This window comes from Quercus suber, unplaced genomic scaffold, assembly GCF_002906115.3.
Source record: "Quercus suber isolate HL8 unplaced genomic scaffold, Cork oak 2.0 scaffold_156, whole genome shotgun sequence".
Classification (NCBI taxonomy): Eukaryota; Viridiplantae; Streptophyta; class Magnoliopsida; order Fagales; family Fagaceae; genus Quercus; species Quercus suber.
The window spans coordinates 760790-776630 of NW_027069617.1; the positions used below are offsets into that span (position 1 = coordinate 760790).

The window sequence follows — 15841 nt, forward strand, 5'->3', positions numbered from 1 at the left end:
AAAAAAAAAAAAAAAAGAGAAAGTGCAAACCCATTCAGTTATTTATTTATTTATTTTTAATGTAAGTCTATAGGCACGTTTAAAACGCAGCTATAGACTTAACCTATGGCCGCATTTTAAATGTGGCCATAGGTCCTTATTTAAAAAAAAAAAAAAAAAAGTGCAATCTCATTCGGTGTTTTTTTTTTTTTTTTTTTTTTTTTTTTTCACATTTGATAGTTCCATCCTCACATTGTATAGTTCCAACATTAGATGTGACTGTACTAATTACTGAACAATTTTTTTTCCACATTCGATGGTTTCATCCTCACATTTTGTAATTCTATTCTCATGCTGTTTTCTAATTACTAAACAATCTTTTATGTGTATTCATCTTCATTTGAAATTAGGTAGCTTGAGTTTTGTAAATTTTGACACAAGGGCTGTCATTAATAATCGGGGATTTGAATTTTACATACTACTAAGTCATGAAATATGGTGTTTTCAGCTCAATTTTTTGGTTTCTTATCTTTAATTAAAAGGAGAAATGAAATATGGATGCTAAGAATCTATTTTTAAAGAGCTACCAAACAGGACCAAAAAATGGCAGTTGCAGTCTTCTACCTTGAAAGCTGTGATAAAACTTTTAATTAGAGATACGAAGAACTGCCTAACCGAATTTGAAAATATTCCTACCACTTAACAATACTATAAAATTTTCACCTTTTTTTTCTTTTACCAAATTATAGAAATGTTAGCTCCAAATTTTCCATTACCATTAAACCAAATATTTAGATGAACTAAACAGACAAAACAACAAGGCAGCAGACGAACTAAACAAACAAAAGAATAGTAACCCAACAGCTATATAATACGTGATCTATTATATAACAGTTTTTGTAGTTTGGCACCAATAAATATTTCAATCTTTCACTTCAGAGATTAAAAAAACTATGCACATCACCCACCAACTATTAATTGACTTATGCAGAACAACTCTACTCATTCTTCACTCGGACAAGACAACAAACACATAACATGTGTAAATCATTGAATATACAGCCAAACCCCTGTTCCGTCTCTTTAGATAGAACAATGAGGTATTTCTATAACATAACTCTATAAACATAATAAAACCAAGCATGCATGGCCCCAACTCAATCAATATTAATTAATAAATAGCTTTTACAGCTTGTCATCCTAATTAGCTTAAATCATGGGGAATTCATTGTATATATAGCCATGGTATTATATTTTCAAAAGCATTCTATATATACTACCATCTTTGTTGCTTGTAGAAAAGACGTAGCCATATATGGTTGACATTATATCGACCATGTCCTTATCTTTCTTCTTCAGTCATGGGTCTGAATATGCTTTCATTTATGTAACCTTCTTATTTGCGCTTCTCTTTGCATTCATCTTCTTCTTTCTTTCAAAAACCTTCACCAAAAGCAAGCGAGCCCCCCTCCCTCCTGGCCCAAAACCATGGCCTATTGTTGGAAATCTGCTAGAGATGTGGAGGAAAAAACCTAGATATAGGTGGCTGCATAGCCTCATGAAAGAGTTGAACACAAAAATCGCTTGTGTATGTCTAGGAAGAGTGTATATTGTGCCAGTAACTTCTCCAAAGATTGCCATGGAGTTTTTGAAGCAACATGATGTGAAAGTTCAATATGTGTGTAAAACACCCTTGAACGTTTAGACCCAAATTACAAAATATCAATTCAAGCTTATCAAACAATTAATGTGCAGAACATGAACATAAGCCAAACACAGAATTGATAAACAATCTAAGCCAATTATAATCATATCCACAGGAGAAAATAAAATGCAAAGATAAAGGAAGAGAGATGCAAACATAAGGACAACACGCGACGTGTTATCGAAGAGGAAACCGAAACTCTCGGTGTAAAACTTCTTTGCCACCCTCAAAGCGGTCAATAATTCATTAGAAAATGTAATTGGGATACATGAACAGCAATAGACCCTCCAAGCTTAATCTACCCAGGTACCTAAGCCCTCTAAACTTCCTGCTTCAACGAGGTTGCGCCAAACTTTTTTCTTTTCTAGCTTACCGGATTCCGCTACTAAACCATAGCATCAACCAATGAACATTGGTTCCTTCTAAACTGCTTCCCTTAGCACCAAATGAGTCTTCTCACAAACATGGGTGCGATGAGAAAAAGATTTGGTCAATGAACTCTCAATGATGTATCAATGGAGAGGAAGAGAGTAGAGGAATTTGGAGAGTCTCTTAGTGAAGATTGGGGATGAGGCAATCTTGTTTTTCTCTAGGGTTTCTCTCACAAAATTCTCTCTAGAAGCTCTCTACATTTCGTGGGTATAAGGGTCTATATATAGTGGTGTGTGTTTGGAATACGAAGAGTCAGTTTTTCCTAAACAAGGCTGGTTGGCAGCTTGGCCTCGCGACTAGTCCAAGTTGCGAGTTCAAGTCGCGCGATAACGGCCTGGCCAGCCCGGGACTTTTGTCCTGTAGTGCGACAGCTAGCGTGACCCTTCACCTCCCCGCATACTTCTCAGGTGCACAGCAGTTGGCGGCTTGCAAGCCGCGAGTCAGTCGCGAGTCCTGCTTCTTGGCACAAAGTAGAGCAATTCTTCACACTCTTTTCACACACTATCCTTACATAAATCCCACCTAAATACATGGTTACTAAGTGCTAAATTACAAGTAAATTGGTACGGAATAAAACCAACAAGATAGTTGATAAATTTCAACCTTACATGATGCAATGATGGCATCAAGGCCTATCACAGTCACCACTAGTATGTTCAGTGATGGGTTCTTGACAGCAGGCGTTGCACATGGGGAAAGCAATGGAAGAAGATGAGGAAGGTGCTCACTCATGAGATATTGAACCCGACAAGACTCGAATGGCTACGTAGTAAGCGAAAGGAAGAAGTCGATAATCTTCTCTGAGTGATTAACAATACAATATTAATTAACAGTAATTAATATTAATTAATAAACAGTGAGGAAAATTTTGTAAAATAGTTTGAAACTATAGCATTATACTCTATAAACATGAGAAAACCAAGCATGCATGGCCCCATCTCAATCAATATTAATTAACAGTAATTAATATTAATGAATATTAATTACTGTTAATTAATATTAATTAAAAGTAATTAATATTAATTAATTAATATTAATCAATATTAATTAACAGTAATTAATATTAATTAACAGTAATTAATATTAATTAATATTAATCAATATTAATTAACAGTAATTAATATTAATTAATAAATAGCTTTTACAGCTTGCCATCCTAATTAACTAAAATCATGGGGAATTCATTGTATATATAGCCATGGTATTGTATTTGCAAAAGCATTCTACATATACTCCCATCTTTATTAATTAATATTAATCAATATTAATTAACAGTAATTAATATTAATTAATAAATAGCTTTTACAGCTTGCCATCCTAATTAACTAAAATCATGGGGAATTCATTGTATATATAGCCATGGTATTGTATTTGCAAAAGCATTCTACATATACTCCCATCTTTGTAGCTTGTAGAAAAGACGCAGCCATATATGTTTGACATTATATCGACCATGTCCTTATCTTTCTTCTTCAGTCATGGGTCTGAATATGCTTTCATTTATGTAACCTTCTTATTTGCGCTTCTCTTTGCATTCATCTTCTTCTTTCTTTCAAAAATCTTCACCAAAAGCAAGCGAGCCCCCCTCCCTCCTGGCCCAAAACCATGGCCTATTGTTGGAAATCTGCCAGAGATGTGGAGGAAAAAACCTAGATATAGGTGGCTGCATAGCCTCATGAAAGAGTTGAACACAGAAATCGCTTGTGTACGTCTAGGAAGAGGGTATGTTGTGCCAGTAACTTCCCCAGAGATTGCCATGGAGTTTTTGAAGCAACATGATGCAGTGATGGCATCAAGGCCTATCACAGTCACCACTAGTATGTTCAGTGATGGGTTCTTGACTGTAGTCGTTGCACCTTGGGGAAAGCAATGGAAGAAGATGAGGAAGGTGCTCACTCACGAGATATTGAACCAGACAAGACTCGAATGGCTACGTAGTAAGCGAGAGGAAGAAGCCGATAATCTTCTCCGAGTGATTAACAATACATGCAAATCAGGCTCGGTTGTTGATGTAAGGTTAGTTTCCCGACACTTCACTGGAAATATTATAAGGAGAATGATGTTCAACAGAAGGTACTATAGGCAAGGAAGAGAGGATGGGGGGCCTTGTGTTGAAGAACAAGAGCATATTAAAGCACTATTTACTATGCTTTTGTATGTGTATGCATTGTGTGTTTCTGATTACTTGCCAATCTTGAAGCCACTAGATTTAGATGGACATGAAAAGACTGTGAGGAATGCTTTGAATGCTATCAAAAAGTATGAGGATCCGATTATCAATGAGAGAATAGAAATGTGGAAAGAGGGGAAGAGGACCGAGCCTGAAGACCTTCTTGATGTTTTCATTTCAGTTAAGGATGACAATGGGAAGCCATTGCTATCAGTGGCAGAGATCAAAGCACAAATCACGGTGATATACTTTAACATTTAATCGGTTTTTAAGATATTATTCCCATTTTCACCTGACTTTTATACTCCATTATCATTTTAATTAGATACCAAATAATTACTTATTTTTTTTCACTATTGAAAACAAACCTAGGTTTGATAAGAAAAGAAGTATCCACTTAATCATTTTTAATTGATGGATATTATTTGCATAGTATACGAAATTACAAATAACTTCTTGTTTAAACCATTGATTGGAATTCTTCTTCTTTTTATCATTGATTCAAATTTATCAATTTTGAGATGAATGAATTTAATTTTGCCAGTTAGTTAGTGTCATTTAAAGAAATATTAATTATTAGTGTTTTGAATATATTCACTCACATCTTTTGTAATAAATTTATGGATAAGATTTAAAGAACTCCATAAATAAGATTTATTTTCTATTTACTCTAAGAATTCTAGGGGATTCTACTACCACACATCCTTAGCATGCCACAAGTTCTTGTGGAGTGGGGGGTAAGGCCTGGAGTTTAAGACTTCAGGAGAAAGTTTTACGCATATATATACTTACTTTAGACTAGAGTAGAATTTTTATCTCAAATAAAATATAAAATAAAAGAATTCTAGAGGATCCTTTCAGTTTCCTCCCTACAGAAATGTCCATGTTATATATTTACAAAAAAGTTTAGTTCTGTATACCTATTAATAGCCTTGTTGTTATTCATGCAGGAACTACTCCTTGCAACTCTGGATAATCCTTCCAATATAGCGGAGTGGGCTTTGGCAGAAATGCTAAACCAACCTGAGCAGCTACAAAAAGCAGTAGAGGAATTAGACAGGGTGGTTGGAAAGGAGAGACTTGTTGAAGAATCAGACATTCCTAACCTAAGCTATGTGGTGGCTTGTGCAAGGGAGTCTCTTAGGCTTCACCCAATTGCACCATTCAATCTCCCCCATGTCGCTAAAGAAGATCTTACTGTGGCTGCTACTTCATCCCTAAAGGTAGCCAAGTCTTGCTAAGCCGATTAGGCCTCGGTCAAAACCCAAGAGTTTGGGAGGACCTCTTAAGGTTCATCCCCGAGCGACATTTCAAGGATAATTCACATGAGTTGGGGCTTGCAGAACCTGGCCTGAGGTTCATTTCCTTCACTAGAGGAAGGAGAGGGTGCATGGGTGGTACACTAGGAACACTCATTACTGTGATGCTATTTGCAAGACTTCTACAAGGTTTTACATGGAGTATTCCACCTGAGTTGGAGAAGATTGACCTTAAAGAGAATGACTGACTCTTCCTTGCCAAACCCTTGCATGTGTATGTAGAACCACGCTTGCCTGCTCATTTGTACCCAGCTTAATTGATAATTAAGCTAATGAGTAGTTAGAGATTAAATTCTATAAAGATGAGGCACCATTTAATAAGTGATTGTCACATCATCATTTTACTTAAAATTCAATACATCTTACCACACATAATAACATCTCAATAAATTCATAATTTGGTTGTTTTTATATATGCGTATTAGAATTGATTGAGTATTGTGGGGGAAAAAAGGCCCAGCCCAATGTAATGGGCCGAAGGCCCATAGGAGGGCTATTTTGCGACCGAGAAGAAGAAGATGGAAAAAGCTAGGCCCGTCTGGAAGTGGGACCCTCAGAAGGAAGAATTATCACAATCCGAAGAGGATATCTCCTGTCTGAAGAGGTTGTAATCCTCTGACGCAATATTATAAATCAATTGAATGTGTGAAAGGCCAAAATGAACTTCCGAGGACTCCACCTGATCAAGATAAGCTTTGAGTATGCTATGGAACGATAAGGATAGAGAAATATCTAAGGGGAAAGCTGCTACCACCGTATTTAATGTACTACAGCAACTTTTCTGGCCGCATTTATGTGGAGAAGACCCCTGAACAATGCATCCTAACCTACCGCCACTCACACAGAGCTAAAAGAAGATGCCTGACGTGACTTGTACTTAAGCAAACTCATGGATGAGGAATAAGTGGACGATGGAGATGAGGAGAAGGGTGACTATATAAAGGAAGGAAGCTCCTAACAAGAAAAGGGGAGAGCTTGATTGCAACCCTAAGATTTTTGTTCATCAGATAAGCAATAGTGTAGCTCTTCAGATTTTCAGATTTTACGTGTAGATTCATGTTGGCTTGTGTTTGAAAGTTGTGATCCATTGTTATCAATCCCATACTTAACCTAGCTCTTTCACCCATATTCTACAAATTAATTGTTTTTGGGCTGGGACACAAATACCAACCCTACAAGTATGATTGTGTTTATTCTTAAATATGTGATAAGATGATGTGGCATGTTGGGATTGAAGGGGTAAAACATGAGTTTTACACCACGTCCTTATAGAATTTAATCTCATGTAGTTAATGCTATATATCAAGTGGTATTCTAGTTTTATTTGCTAATATATTTTATCATTGAATAAGAGACTATTATTCGAATTTTTCTTAAATAGAAAATCAATTTGGACATGTTTTGTAGTGTAATAATTTTTTCTACGATTTAATTATTTAGTAGTTTGACAATATTTTTATTACAATGAATAGTAATTCTTTATGAATAATTATTCTTTAAAATGAAAAATAACTATTAGGTGTAATAATTTCTAAAATTAATATATTTTTAAATAAATAAACTTTCCATATGCAAATAACAATTATGGAAAAAAAAATCATGAAAAATAACTCATCTCTCTCTCAAATTTTTAAAAAATATTATTATTTGAGTAAGATATTTTCTAAAATAAATCTTAAGTTTTATTCTAATCTCATAACCAAACTTATGAATAACTTTCGTTATTTCGTTACAATATATTTTATAATTTTTATTTTCTATAATAAAGATTACTATTTAGTATACCAAACATGCCCTTAATGTTTTGGTTAAATAATAAGAATAATTATCATGGAGATAGAAAGAACATCATAATTTAAATTTTATTGTATTTAAAAAAAAGAGTAAATATTATTATTGTGGTGCTGTTTGCAAGAATTCTACAAAGTTTTAGAAGGAGCATTCCACGTGAGTTGAAGAAGATTGACCTTAATGCGAACAACCAATTGGTAAAGTCTTTAATGGTTGAATAAGAGATTTGTGGTTCAATCTTCACAAACACCAAAAATCGATTGCTGTACAGATTTGATAATAAAAAGTTATCATCAAAAGCATACACCATAAGTTGAAACTATCTGAAGAAAAAAAAAAAAAAAAAAAAACTCTTCATAGGCATAATTAATGTGTAATTAATAATTTCACTTATATTTTAATTTATTTCACTTATAAAGTTTTTTGTCATTGAATAATGGATTTGAATTCGAATCCAATATATAAGAAAACTAATTTTTTTTTTTTTGGTCAAATGAGTCAATTTTGTACTGGAGGTTGTTTTGTTTTGTTCATAAGAAAGAAATATTTCGATATTGATTGATATTAGAGTACCATTTCAGAAAACATGTTATTTATATATTTCTATATATATATATATATATATTTGTATTTATTTATGAAAGTATGAATTTATTAATTTTTATGTTTATTAACAAAAAATTTAAAGTCCAAATATTCTATAAGTCTAAATATTAGCCTAAGTACACTAATTAACCAATACATTAGCTTAAATAACACTTTTTTTTTTTTTTTTAATTTCAAAATTTTAACTTTTTTTTTCTTTTAATTATACCAGCCAAAATATCTGAGTATGCTAGGTATAGGCTGGTGTAACCCGCTATTTTTTCTAGTATATTTTAAAGGAGTACCAGTACTAACTTAATGGCTAGTTTATATGATATATTTTCCCGGTATGGCTAATACTGGTACTGGTACAATTTTAACTTCCATGGTTTTAGTTGAATGATAAAATTATAGAGTTGTGGAGATAGGTGGTGCTAACCGTAAAGATAGAGGAAAGAAAAGGAAGGATTGATAAAGTTAGAACGAAATAATTAATGACCTATGAGAACTTTAAATTTATGAAATCTGTATGAGACGACTCTTATTGTGGAAATCAATTATCTTTGTAACGACTCAATGGCCTTGATTTTCATGTAATCTATTACTAATATTGAGTGAGATGCAATTTATCTTATATATTTTCTTATTTTTCCTTTACGTAACATGTTATCTTTTTATTTTTAAAGATTTTTTTTAATATATTTTTTTTCTAATTTAATGTTGTTATTATTTTATATGCAATAGGAATAAGCATACATGCGGAGGTTGATAACTTAATATTGTCCCTGGTAGCTAGTTCTTTTTTAGTTCTTTTGAGGTGATGATAATATTAGTTGAGCTTGTAAACTTAAAATATAATTTTTTTAATAATTTTTATTTTCGAGTATTTGAGTATTTTTTTTTGTATTTGTATTTGTATTGAAAGAAAGACAGACACAATATAATCAATTTATTCATTTTTTTTATTACTATATTGTTTTTGCATATGAAAAATATGCATTGACCTGAAATTGACCCAATCCTAAAAGTAACAAGAAAAAGGGTCATATTTTACAAGTAGTTTAAAATGATTTTTTTTTTTTTTTTATATGAACTTGATTGACTCATCCATTTAATAGGTCTATCTTATTTTTTTTTTCCTTTTTCTTTTTTAACGAAAATAATGTGAATTCTATTAAGATATTAAATTCTGTAACAACATGGTGTAAAACTTATGTTTTATCCCTTCAATCCCAACATATTACATTATCTTATCACATATTTAAGTAAAATGTTGATGTAACAATCATTTATTGGATAATGTAAAACATGAGTTTAACACCCCATCCTTACCAAATTTGTACTCATAGTACTTTACCTCCATGTGTATATCATGGAGCAATTATGGACTAGACCTAGCAAAGTGGTTGACTTGATTGGGTTTTGGCTAGATCAAGTTTGAGCCCTCAAAGGCTAGTAACCTTATGACCCTTATCTAGTCCTTTGAGGGTTGGGTCACAATCTAATATGACCTATATATTTTTTTACATGCCAAAAAAAAATGATCGTATTGTCTTTGTATTCCTTTCAATACAAATAAAAGAACAAATAAATATAGGTTTGGTTTTCAATTTTCATTGGGCTATGTCCCATTAATTATTTGGAGTTGGCTGTGTCCCATTTTGTCTACTTCGGTCCTATTTAGTTCACATTTGTCCTATTCAGTCCACTTTGGTCCTAATCTATCCATTTGTTCTTATTCGGTCCACTTTAGTTCTATTCAGTTCACCTTGTTCCTATTCGGTCTACTTCGTTCCATTTAGTCTAATTTGGTCCATTCAAACCACTTCGGTCCATTTTGGTCTACTTCAATATATTTTTTGTTCATTTACATAATGGAAAAAAACCATGGTTGGGTTGAAAACACCTATTCTAAATCCAAATTTATTTAAAAAAAAAGAATCACAAAACTCATAATATCTAAAATCTTAAACATAATATTTATTGTTGCTACGCTTTTATTGAACCACATTAACACAGCATTTCAATTCACTTCAGTACAGTTAATTGTAAGTGAAAGTCTTTCTAAAATAAAGGCCATGAATATACAAATGTAATATTTAGGGTAGTTACTCATTTGTTTAAATGCAATTACTTTAAATGAATTGCATGAGGTTGATTATACATTTAAGAAAAATAAATATATGAATGTATTGTTTTTATTTAAATAAATTGTTCAAATTATTCATTCTCTTAAAAGAGATTATCATGATAATCAAAACTTATATCAAACTTATATTGAATATAAATAATTTATTCCCTAAATTTTATTGTAGAGAGAAAGAGATTACTTGTGATGGGGAACTAAAAAAATACAACACCAAAACGTATGAACCCAAAATAGAGTTTAAAAAAATCACAATGATTTATAAATATAAAGAAAATTTGCTAGAAAGAGTAAAAAATCAAGAGAGAAAGAGAGATAATAATCACTTTTTCAAAAGAGAATGTGAGTGAGAATAATATGACATTTATAGAAAATAATATTAGAAGAAAAAAATGTAAAAAAAAATATTAATAAACCCCAAATTATTCAAGTCATGTTATATAATAAAATAATATTATATTCTTATATATTATATTTATAACGCAATATGATAACATCTATGAAATTAAAGAGAATAAAAAAGATAATAACTTAAAAAATACAAAATTTAATCACATTAATCCAAAGTAGAGTTCCAAATAATACAAAAATTCATCAACTTATAGTAGAGATGCAAGAAAAAAAATTCAAAAAAAGGAAGAAGAAAAAAAAAATTGAGAGAGAGAAAGAGAGAAATAACATTTTTTTTTTTTTTTTTGTGTAGGAAAACTATATATAAAATGGAAAGAAAAAAAAAATTGAGAGAGAGAAAGAGAGAAATAACATTTTTTTTTTTTTTTTTGTGTAGGAAAACTATATATAAAATGGGAAAGAGAATTGTAAATTTATAGTAAGAGTAGGAGAATAAGAAAAGCCAAAAATAAAGGAAGATTAAGGGATAGAGGAAAAGTGGTATTAAAGTAGATAGCAGATGAAAAGTAAAACGGAGGGAAATTTAGAGAAAATATAACACTAAATTGGAAAATTGAAAAGAAAAAAAAAAGAATTAAAAATGATAGAAAATGTTAAAATGAGTGAATGATGTGGCCGTTGATATTGTAGCTCAACAAGAGCGTAGAACAATAAGAGTCTAAATCTTCTATCCCACTTTTCCTGCTTCACTCTATACTTCACCAATAAATATTTGTCACGTGTTCATCTAATTAATTAAATACTACTATTAATTAATAATTGTAGTATTAATAAATCAATAATGATAATATTTAATTAATTAGGTGAAGATGTGGCAAGTATTTATTAGTGGAGTATAGAGTGGAATAGGAAAAGTGGGACAGAAGATTTGGACTCGAACAATAAATGTTATGTTTTAACTTTCAGATATATATATATATATATATAGAATATAGATTATAGTTTTTTAAAATAGGAAAGGAGAGAGAGGGAGAGAGAGAGGGAGAGATTAGTGTCGGGACTGGGTCTCCATTGGCAAGAAATTTGGGTAGGTATCAGGTATGAGTGGTAATTGGGTTTTGGAGTTCGGGTATCAACTGCAATAATTTTTAAGTCAGGCTCAGGTGTACCTGACCCAAATTTGTCCCGTACGTGGCCATCCCTAACTTGCCTCTTAGACTTAAATATGTAATTTTTGAAGCTGCCACTAAACCATAACGGCTACTACTTGAATGGGGGATGATGAACTTGAGCGAAAACTTCTTCAATACATGTCGAACTTGAAGTAACCCTTAAGTTGGTCATGTTCCAAAACTTTTAGCCTTCCATTCCAATTTTTGTGCTTATATACTTAACGTGAGCAGAACCACCTAAAGGCTAAAACTCATTAATTCTTTTCAGCTTTTGTGCCTATACCTAACGTGGGAACTTCCATTCCAACTTTTGTGCCTAATAGCCTATACCTAACGTGAGAACCATTTGATACTCTTTAATTTTTTTTTTTTTGGGATGAAATGGAAGCCTCCTGTCTAATCCCTAGTCATATAAATATATGATGAACATCTTATAACTTTTGAACGCGGATTGTGTGTTCCTTACAAAAGCTATCACATGAAAGAACAGAAAAGAAGGTACAAAAACAAAAAGATGATGAAGCTACAGAATTTATTTAACCATGCATATCCAAAAACATTGACCACAACAAAATTCACAGTTTATCAGATAATGAGGCGCACTTTCAGCTAATAGAGGAGTGATTTGATGTGTATCAGAGCAGCTTACCACTTAGTCATCGTTGAATTGGAGTATCAAATGTAGGGGTGGCAAAATGTTATTATCAGAGCCACGCCCACGTTACATCAATTGGTATCATAGTCAAACTACGCTCCACCTATAGTTCTTAAAACATCATACCAAGCATTACTAGAAAGGATCTGAAAAAAATAAAAAATAAATAGATAAGTCTTACTAAAAATAGGTAGATCACAATAGTAATACAAAATACTTTTTCAAAATTAAAAAAAAATGTTATGTCCACAGCATGTTCACAACAAATACTATGTGGCAAGTTGTTATTGGTGGGTAAAAAAGGAATTTCAATTGTGAATTCAAATTAAAACTAGAAACATCTTGTTACTTAAGATTTGTTATGAAAATATTGTGGACATAGCAATTCTCCAAAATTAACCCAAATGCAAAATAAACCGAAAAACCTCTCTTTCAAATATAAGGAAGGCTATGACTTAAGGAAAGAGTAAAAAGAGAGTATAATCTAAATCAAATAGAAATAATTAATATTCCAAATTAAAGCCAGCCAAACCCATGAAGGAATAAGAATTTAACACAAAGTGAAAGTTAATCAGGTGACTTCTTGAGGAGACCTCCCAAACCAAATAGCCGAACCAATGGCTTTGTTGTATGCGGCACTACTTATTCAAGCCACACATCAAGAAGTTCATACCAAGGAAAATCATACCATAATATGTCAACTTCCTCAAATATGGACGAGAGAGTTGAGAGGATGAAGCAGGCTGCTCAAAATGGAAATATTGATGCCTTTTACATCATAATTGAGGAGTATGTACAACTTTTGGAGTACATAGATAAGCTATCATTTGTTGATACTCCTTTACACATAGCTGCACATGCTGGGCACATCCCATTTGCCATGGAGCTGATGAGATTAAAGCCCTCATTTTCTAGGAAGCTTAACCCAAATGGGTTCAGCCCTATTCACCTTGCTCTACAAAATGGGCATGGCGAGCTGGTGCGTCGGCTTCTAGAGGTAGATGGGGAACTTTTCCGTGTAAAAGGAAGGGAGGGTGTCACCCCCTTGCATTATGTAGCAGCAACAGATGATCACCTTGATCAATTGGAAAATTTTCTTGAGTTCTGTCCACATTCTATTGAAGATGTGACAATTCGAAATGAGAATGCTCTGCACATTGCCTTGAAGTACGACAAGTTGGATGCTTTTATACGCTTGGTGCGATGGCTCCGAAAGAATTGGTCTCGACATTCAATATTGTGGGAGAGTAAAGTCCTGAACTGGAAGGACGAGAAAGGCAACACGCCATTGCACATTGCAGTATACAAAAATCAACCCAAGGCAAGTCCTCTACATTCCTCAATTATTTACGAACTAAAGAAACATTGCAAAGTTTGTGTTGTGAACATCTATATGTAGTGATCAACTGTAGGATCATAATTAAGAGCTTATGTCTAAAACTTATGCCAAAAAACCATTATCTTTTTGTGATTCGATAGCTTTGGAAATTGCTACTAATTAATACATCACGATTCTTATAAAAAAAAAAAAAAAATACATCACGATTAATTATTTTTGGTGTATCACTACATTTTGCAGGCTGTGAAGAGGTTATTATTATATTCAGGTATTAATATATACGCTACGAATTTAGAGAAGAAGACAGCAGGGGATATCTTGATACAACAAAATCAAATAGAAAACCGTGAGATCAAGGTTATGCTACGGCGTGTTGGAGCTATTCGAGCTCCATCTCTTCCTAGAGTAACTTATTATGCACGTTACCTATGGTCCATGTTCTCACATGTTGAGAAAGCAAGAATGCATTGTCTTGGTGAATGGACTGAAATATCAGACGACAGGCGCAATATGCTTTTGGTGGTTGCTACACTTCTTATGACTGTCACCTATCAAGGAGTACTCAGCCCTCCTGGGGGACTTTGGCAAGATGACTACCATCCTGAACCCAATACCACATTACCGGCCACCAGAAAATTCAATTCAAGTGCTCCTATTCCAAACGAAGCAGGGACACCTGTTGATCTTCGATATTTTCCTTTCTGGGTGTTCTTGTCATTAAATTCTTTGACATTTATGCTCTCGTACTCAACAATTCTTCTTCTAATTCCAACCCAACGCATTTATCGAATAGTCCGCCTATCTCTTCTTTCCCTATCTGTTTGCTATATAGTTTCCTTGACCGTCATAATCCCAACTCGATTTTGGGACCTTTTTTGGTATGTTTCTATTGCCCTGTTTCTTTGTATCTTCCTACTAAATACTTCTGCTACTTGTGTAGCGTGGTCTTATAAGGCTTGTCTCTAATTTTCAGCAAATTCTACTCTAATTTACTCTCTCCTAATTCAAATGGACTATAAAAGATTGTGAGGTTCAATGCTAAGTCATTTGCTGATTTGTTCATGGAGGAAGAATTGACAGGGGAATTTTTTTATTTATTTATTTATTTTTTTTTAAGTAAGCCAAGCTTGGAGCTCTATGCATCTTAAATGTGTGTCAATTTTTACTGTTTCCTTTCCTGCTAAGAAATTTTGAGTGTAAAATTTAGCTAATGTTTCTAAGGCAAGTACCGAATGTCATCATTGAATATAATGAATTTTGCAATAAAGCAATCTAGTTGCCATTGCATTATTTAAGTTTTGAATTTGTAAATCAAATTTGTAATCCAAATGATGTTGCTTCTATGGCTTTAATGTGCGCAAAGCAGTCTTCGCATGATGAAAATTTTAATTATTGCATACATTAATATTTATATACATTTTTTTAAAATAATGGAAAGAAAATGAGAATATGGTTGTTGATGTGACTCAATGGAAACATAACAACAATAAATGTTATCTTTAAAATTTAGGTATTGTGGGGCCAGAAAGTCAGGCAACCTCGGCCCACTTCAAACCAGGCCTAGAGGCCCATGCTGAGGATGCATGTGGGGTCCGAGGATAAAAGTACGATGTCCAGCCTCCAAGGAACAGGTCCGAGGACGATCTCGTCCTCGGACATCCGAGACCTTAGAAGTACACAAGCACCACACCACCAAGGGGGGGTCTTCTTGAATATCAGAGGACGAAAGGGCAAGTGCCACGCGTCGACAACGAGAGCACGGTGAAGGAGCAAGTCTAAGGCAAGCTATCACCTTCACATTAAATGACCACAACTAACGTTCTGGCCGTATTAATGAGGAGGGGATTACAGAATAGTGTTGTCTTGGTTGCCGCAACCCACAGGAAGAATGGGAAGGTGGCTGATGGGACGGTACTCAAGTGGTGGCCTGGTTGCTTAACAAATGTAGGGCTGTAATCAATGGGGAAAGGAGTATATAATGTAAGGGACCTCTCTTAAGGGGGGACGGGGGGGAAGGAAGGAGAAGAGAAGGAAGTCATAAGAACAGCAAGCTCGCCGGAGAAAGGTCAAGGAGCATCATTGTTCACGTTCACCTGAGCGCTACCACGTGTGGTCGTTGCACCCCTTACTAGGGCCTAGTTCTTGACCCCGCTCTCTACAAATTAATTGCAGGGCTAGCTGGGCTTGGGTCCACTCC

The 15841-nt window shown here is 33.5% G+C and overlaps 1 protein-coding gene and 1 pseudogene across 1 annotated transcript; both read left to right on the top strand.

Annotated features, from left to right (window-relative positions):
• Window positions 1-3569: 3569 nt before the first annotated feature.
• LOC112006128 (tryptophan N-monooxygenase CYP79A68-like) lies at window positions 3570-5862 on the top strand (annotated as a pseudogene).
• A 7118-nt stretch (window positions 5863-12980) lies between these two features.
• LOC112006127 (ankyrin repeat-containing protein BDA1) lies at window positions 12981-14992 on the top strand. The gene is made up of 2 exons (XM_024038427.2): window positions 12981-13626; window positions 13885-14992. Exons 1-2 carry the CDS (start codon window positions 13000-13002, stop codon window positions 14608-14610), a joined length of 1353 nt encoding a protein of 450 aa, XP_023894195.2. The 5' UTR covers window positions 12981-12999; the 3' UTR covers window positions 14611-14992.
• The last annotated feature ends 849 nt before the right edge of the window (window positions 14993-15841 follow it).

Coding starts and splice junctions, on each gene's coding strand:
- LOC112006127 (XM_024038427.2), top strand. CDS start 13,000: ATGTCAACTTCCTCAAATATGGACGAGAGAGTTGAGAGGATGAAGCAG. Junction 13,627..13,884: donor TATACAAAAATCAACCCAAG/GCAAGTCCTCTA, acceptor TACATTTTGCAG/GCTGTGAAGAGGTTATTATT.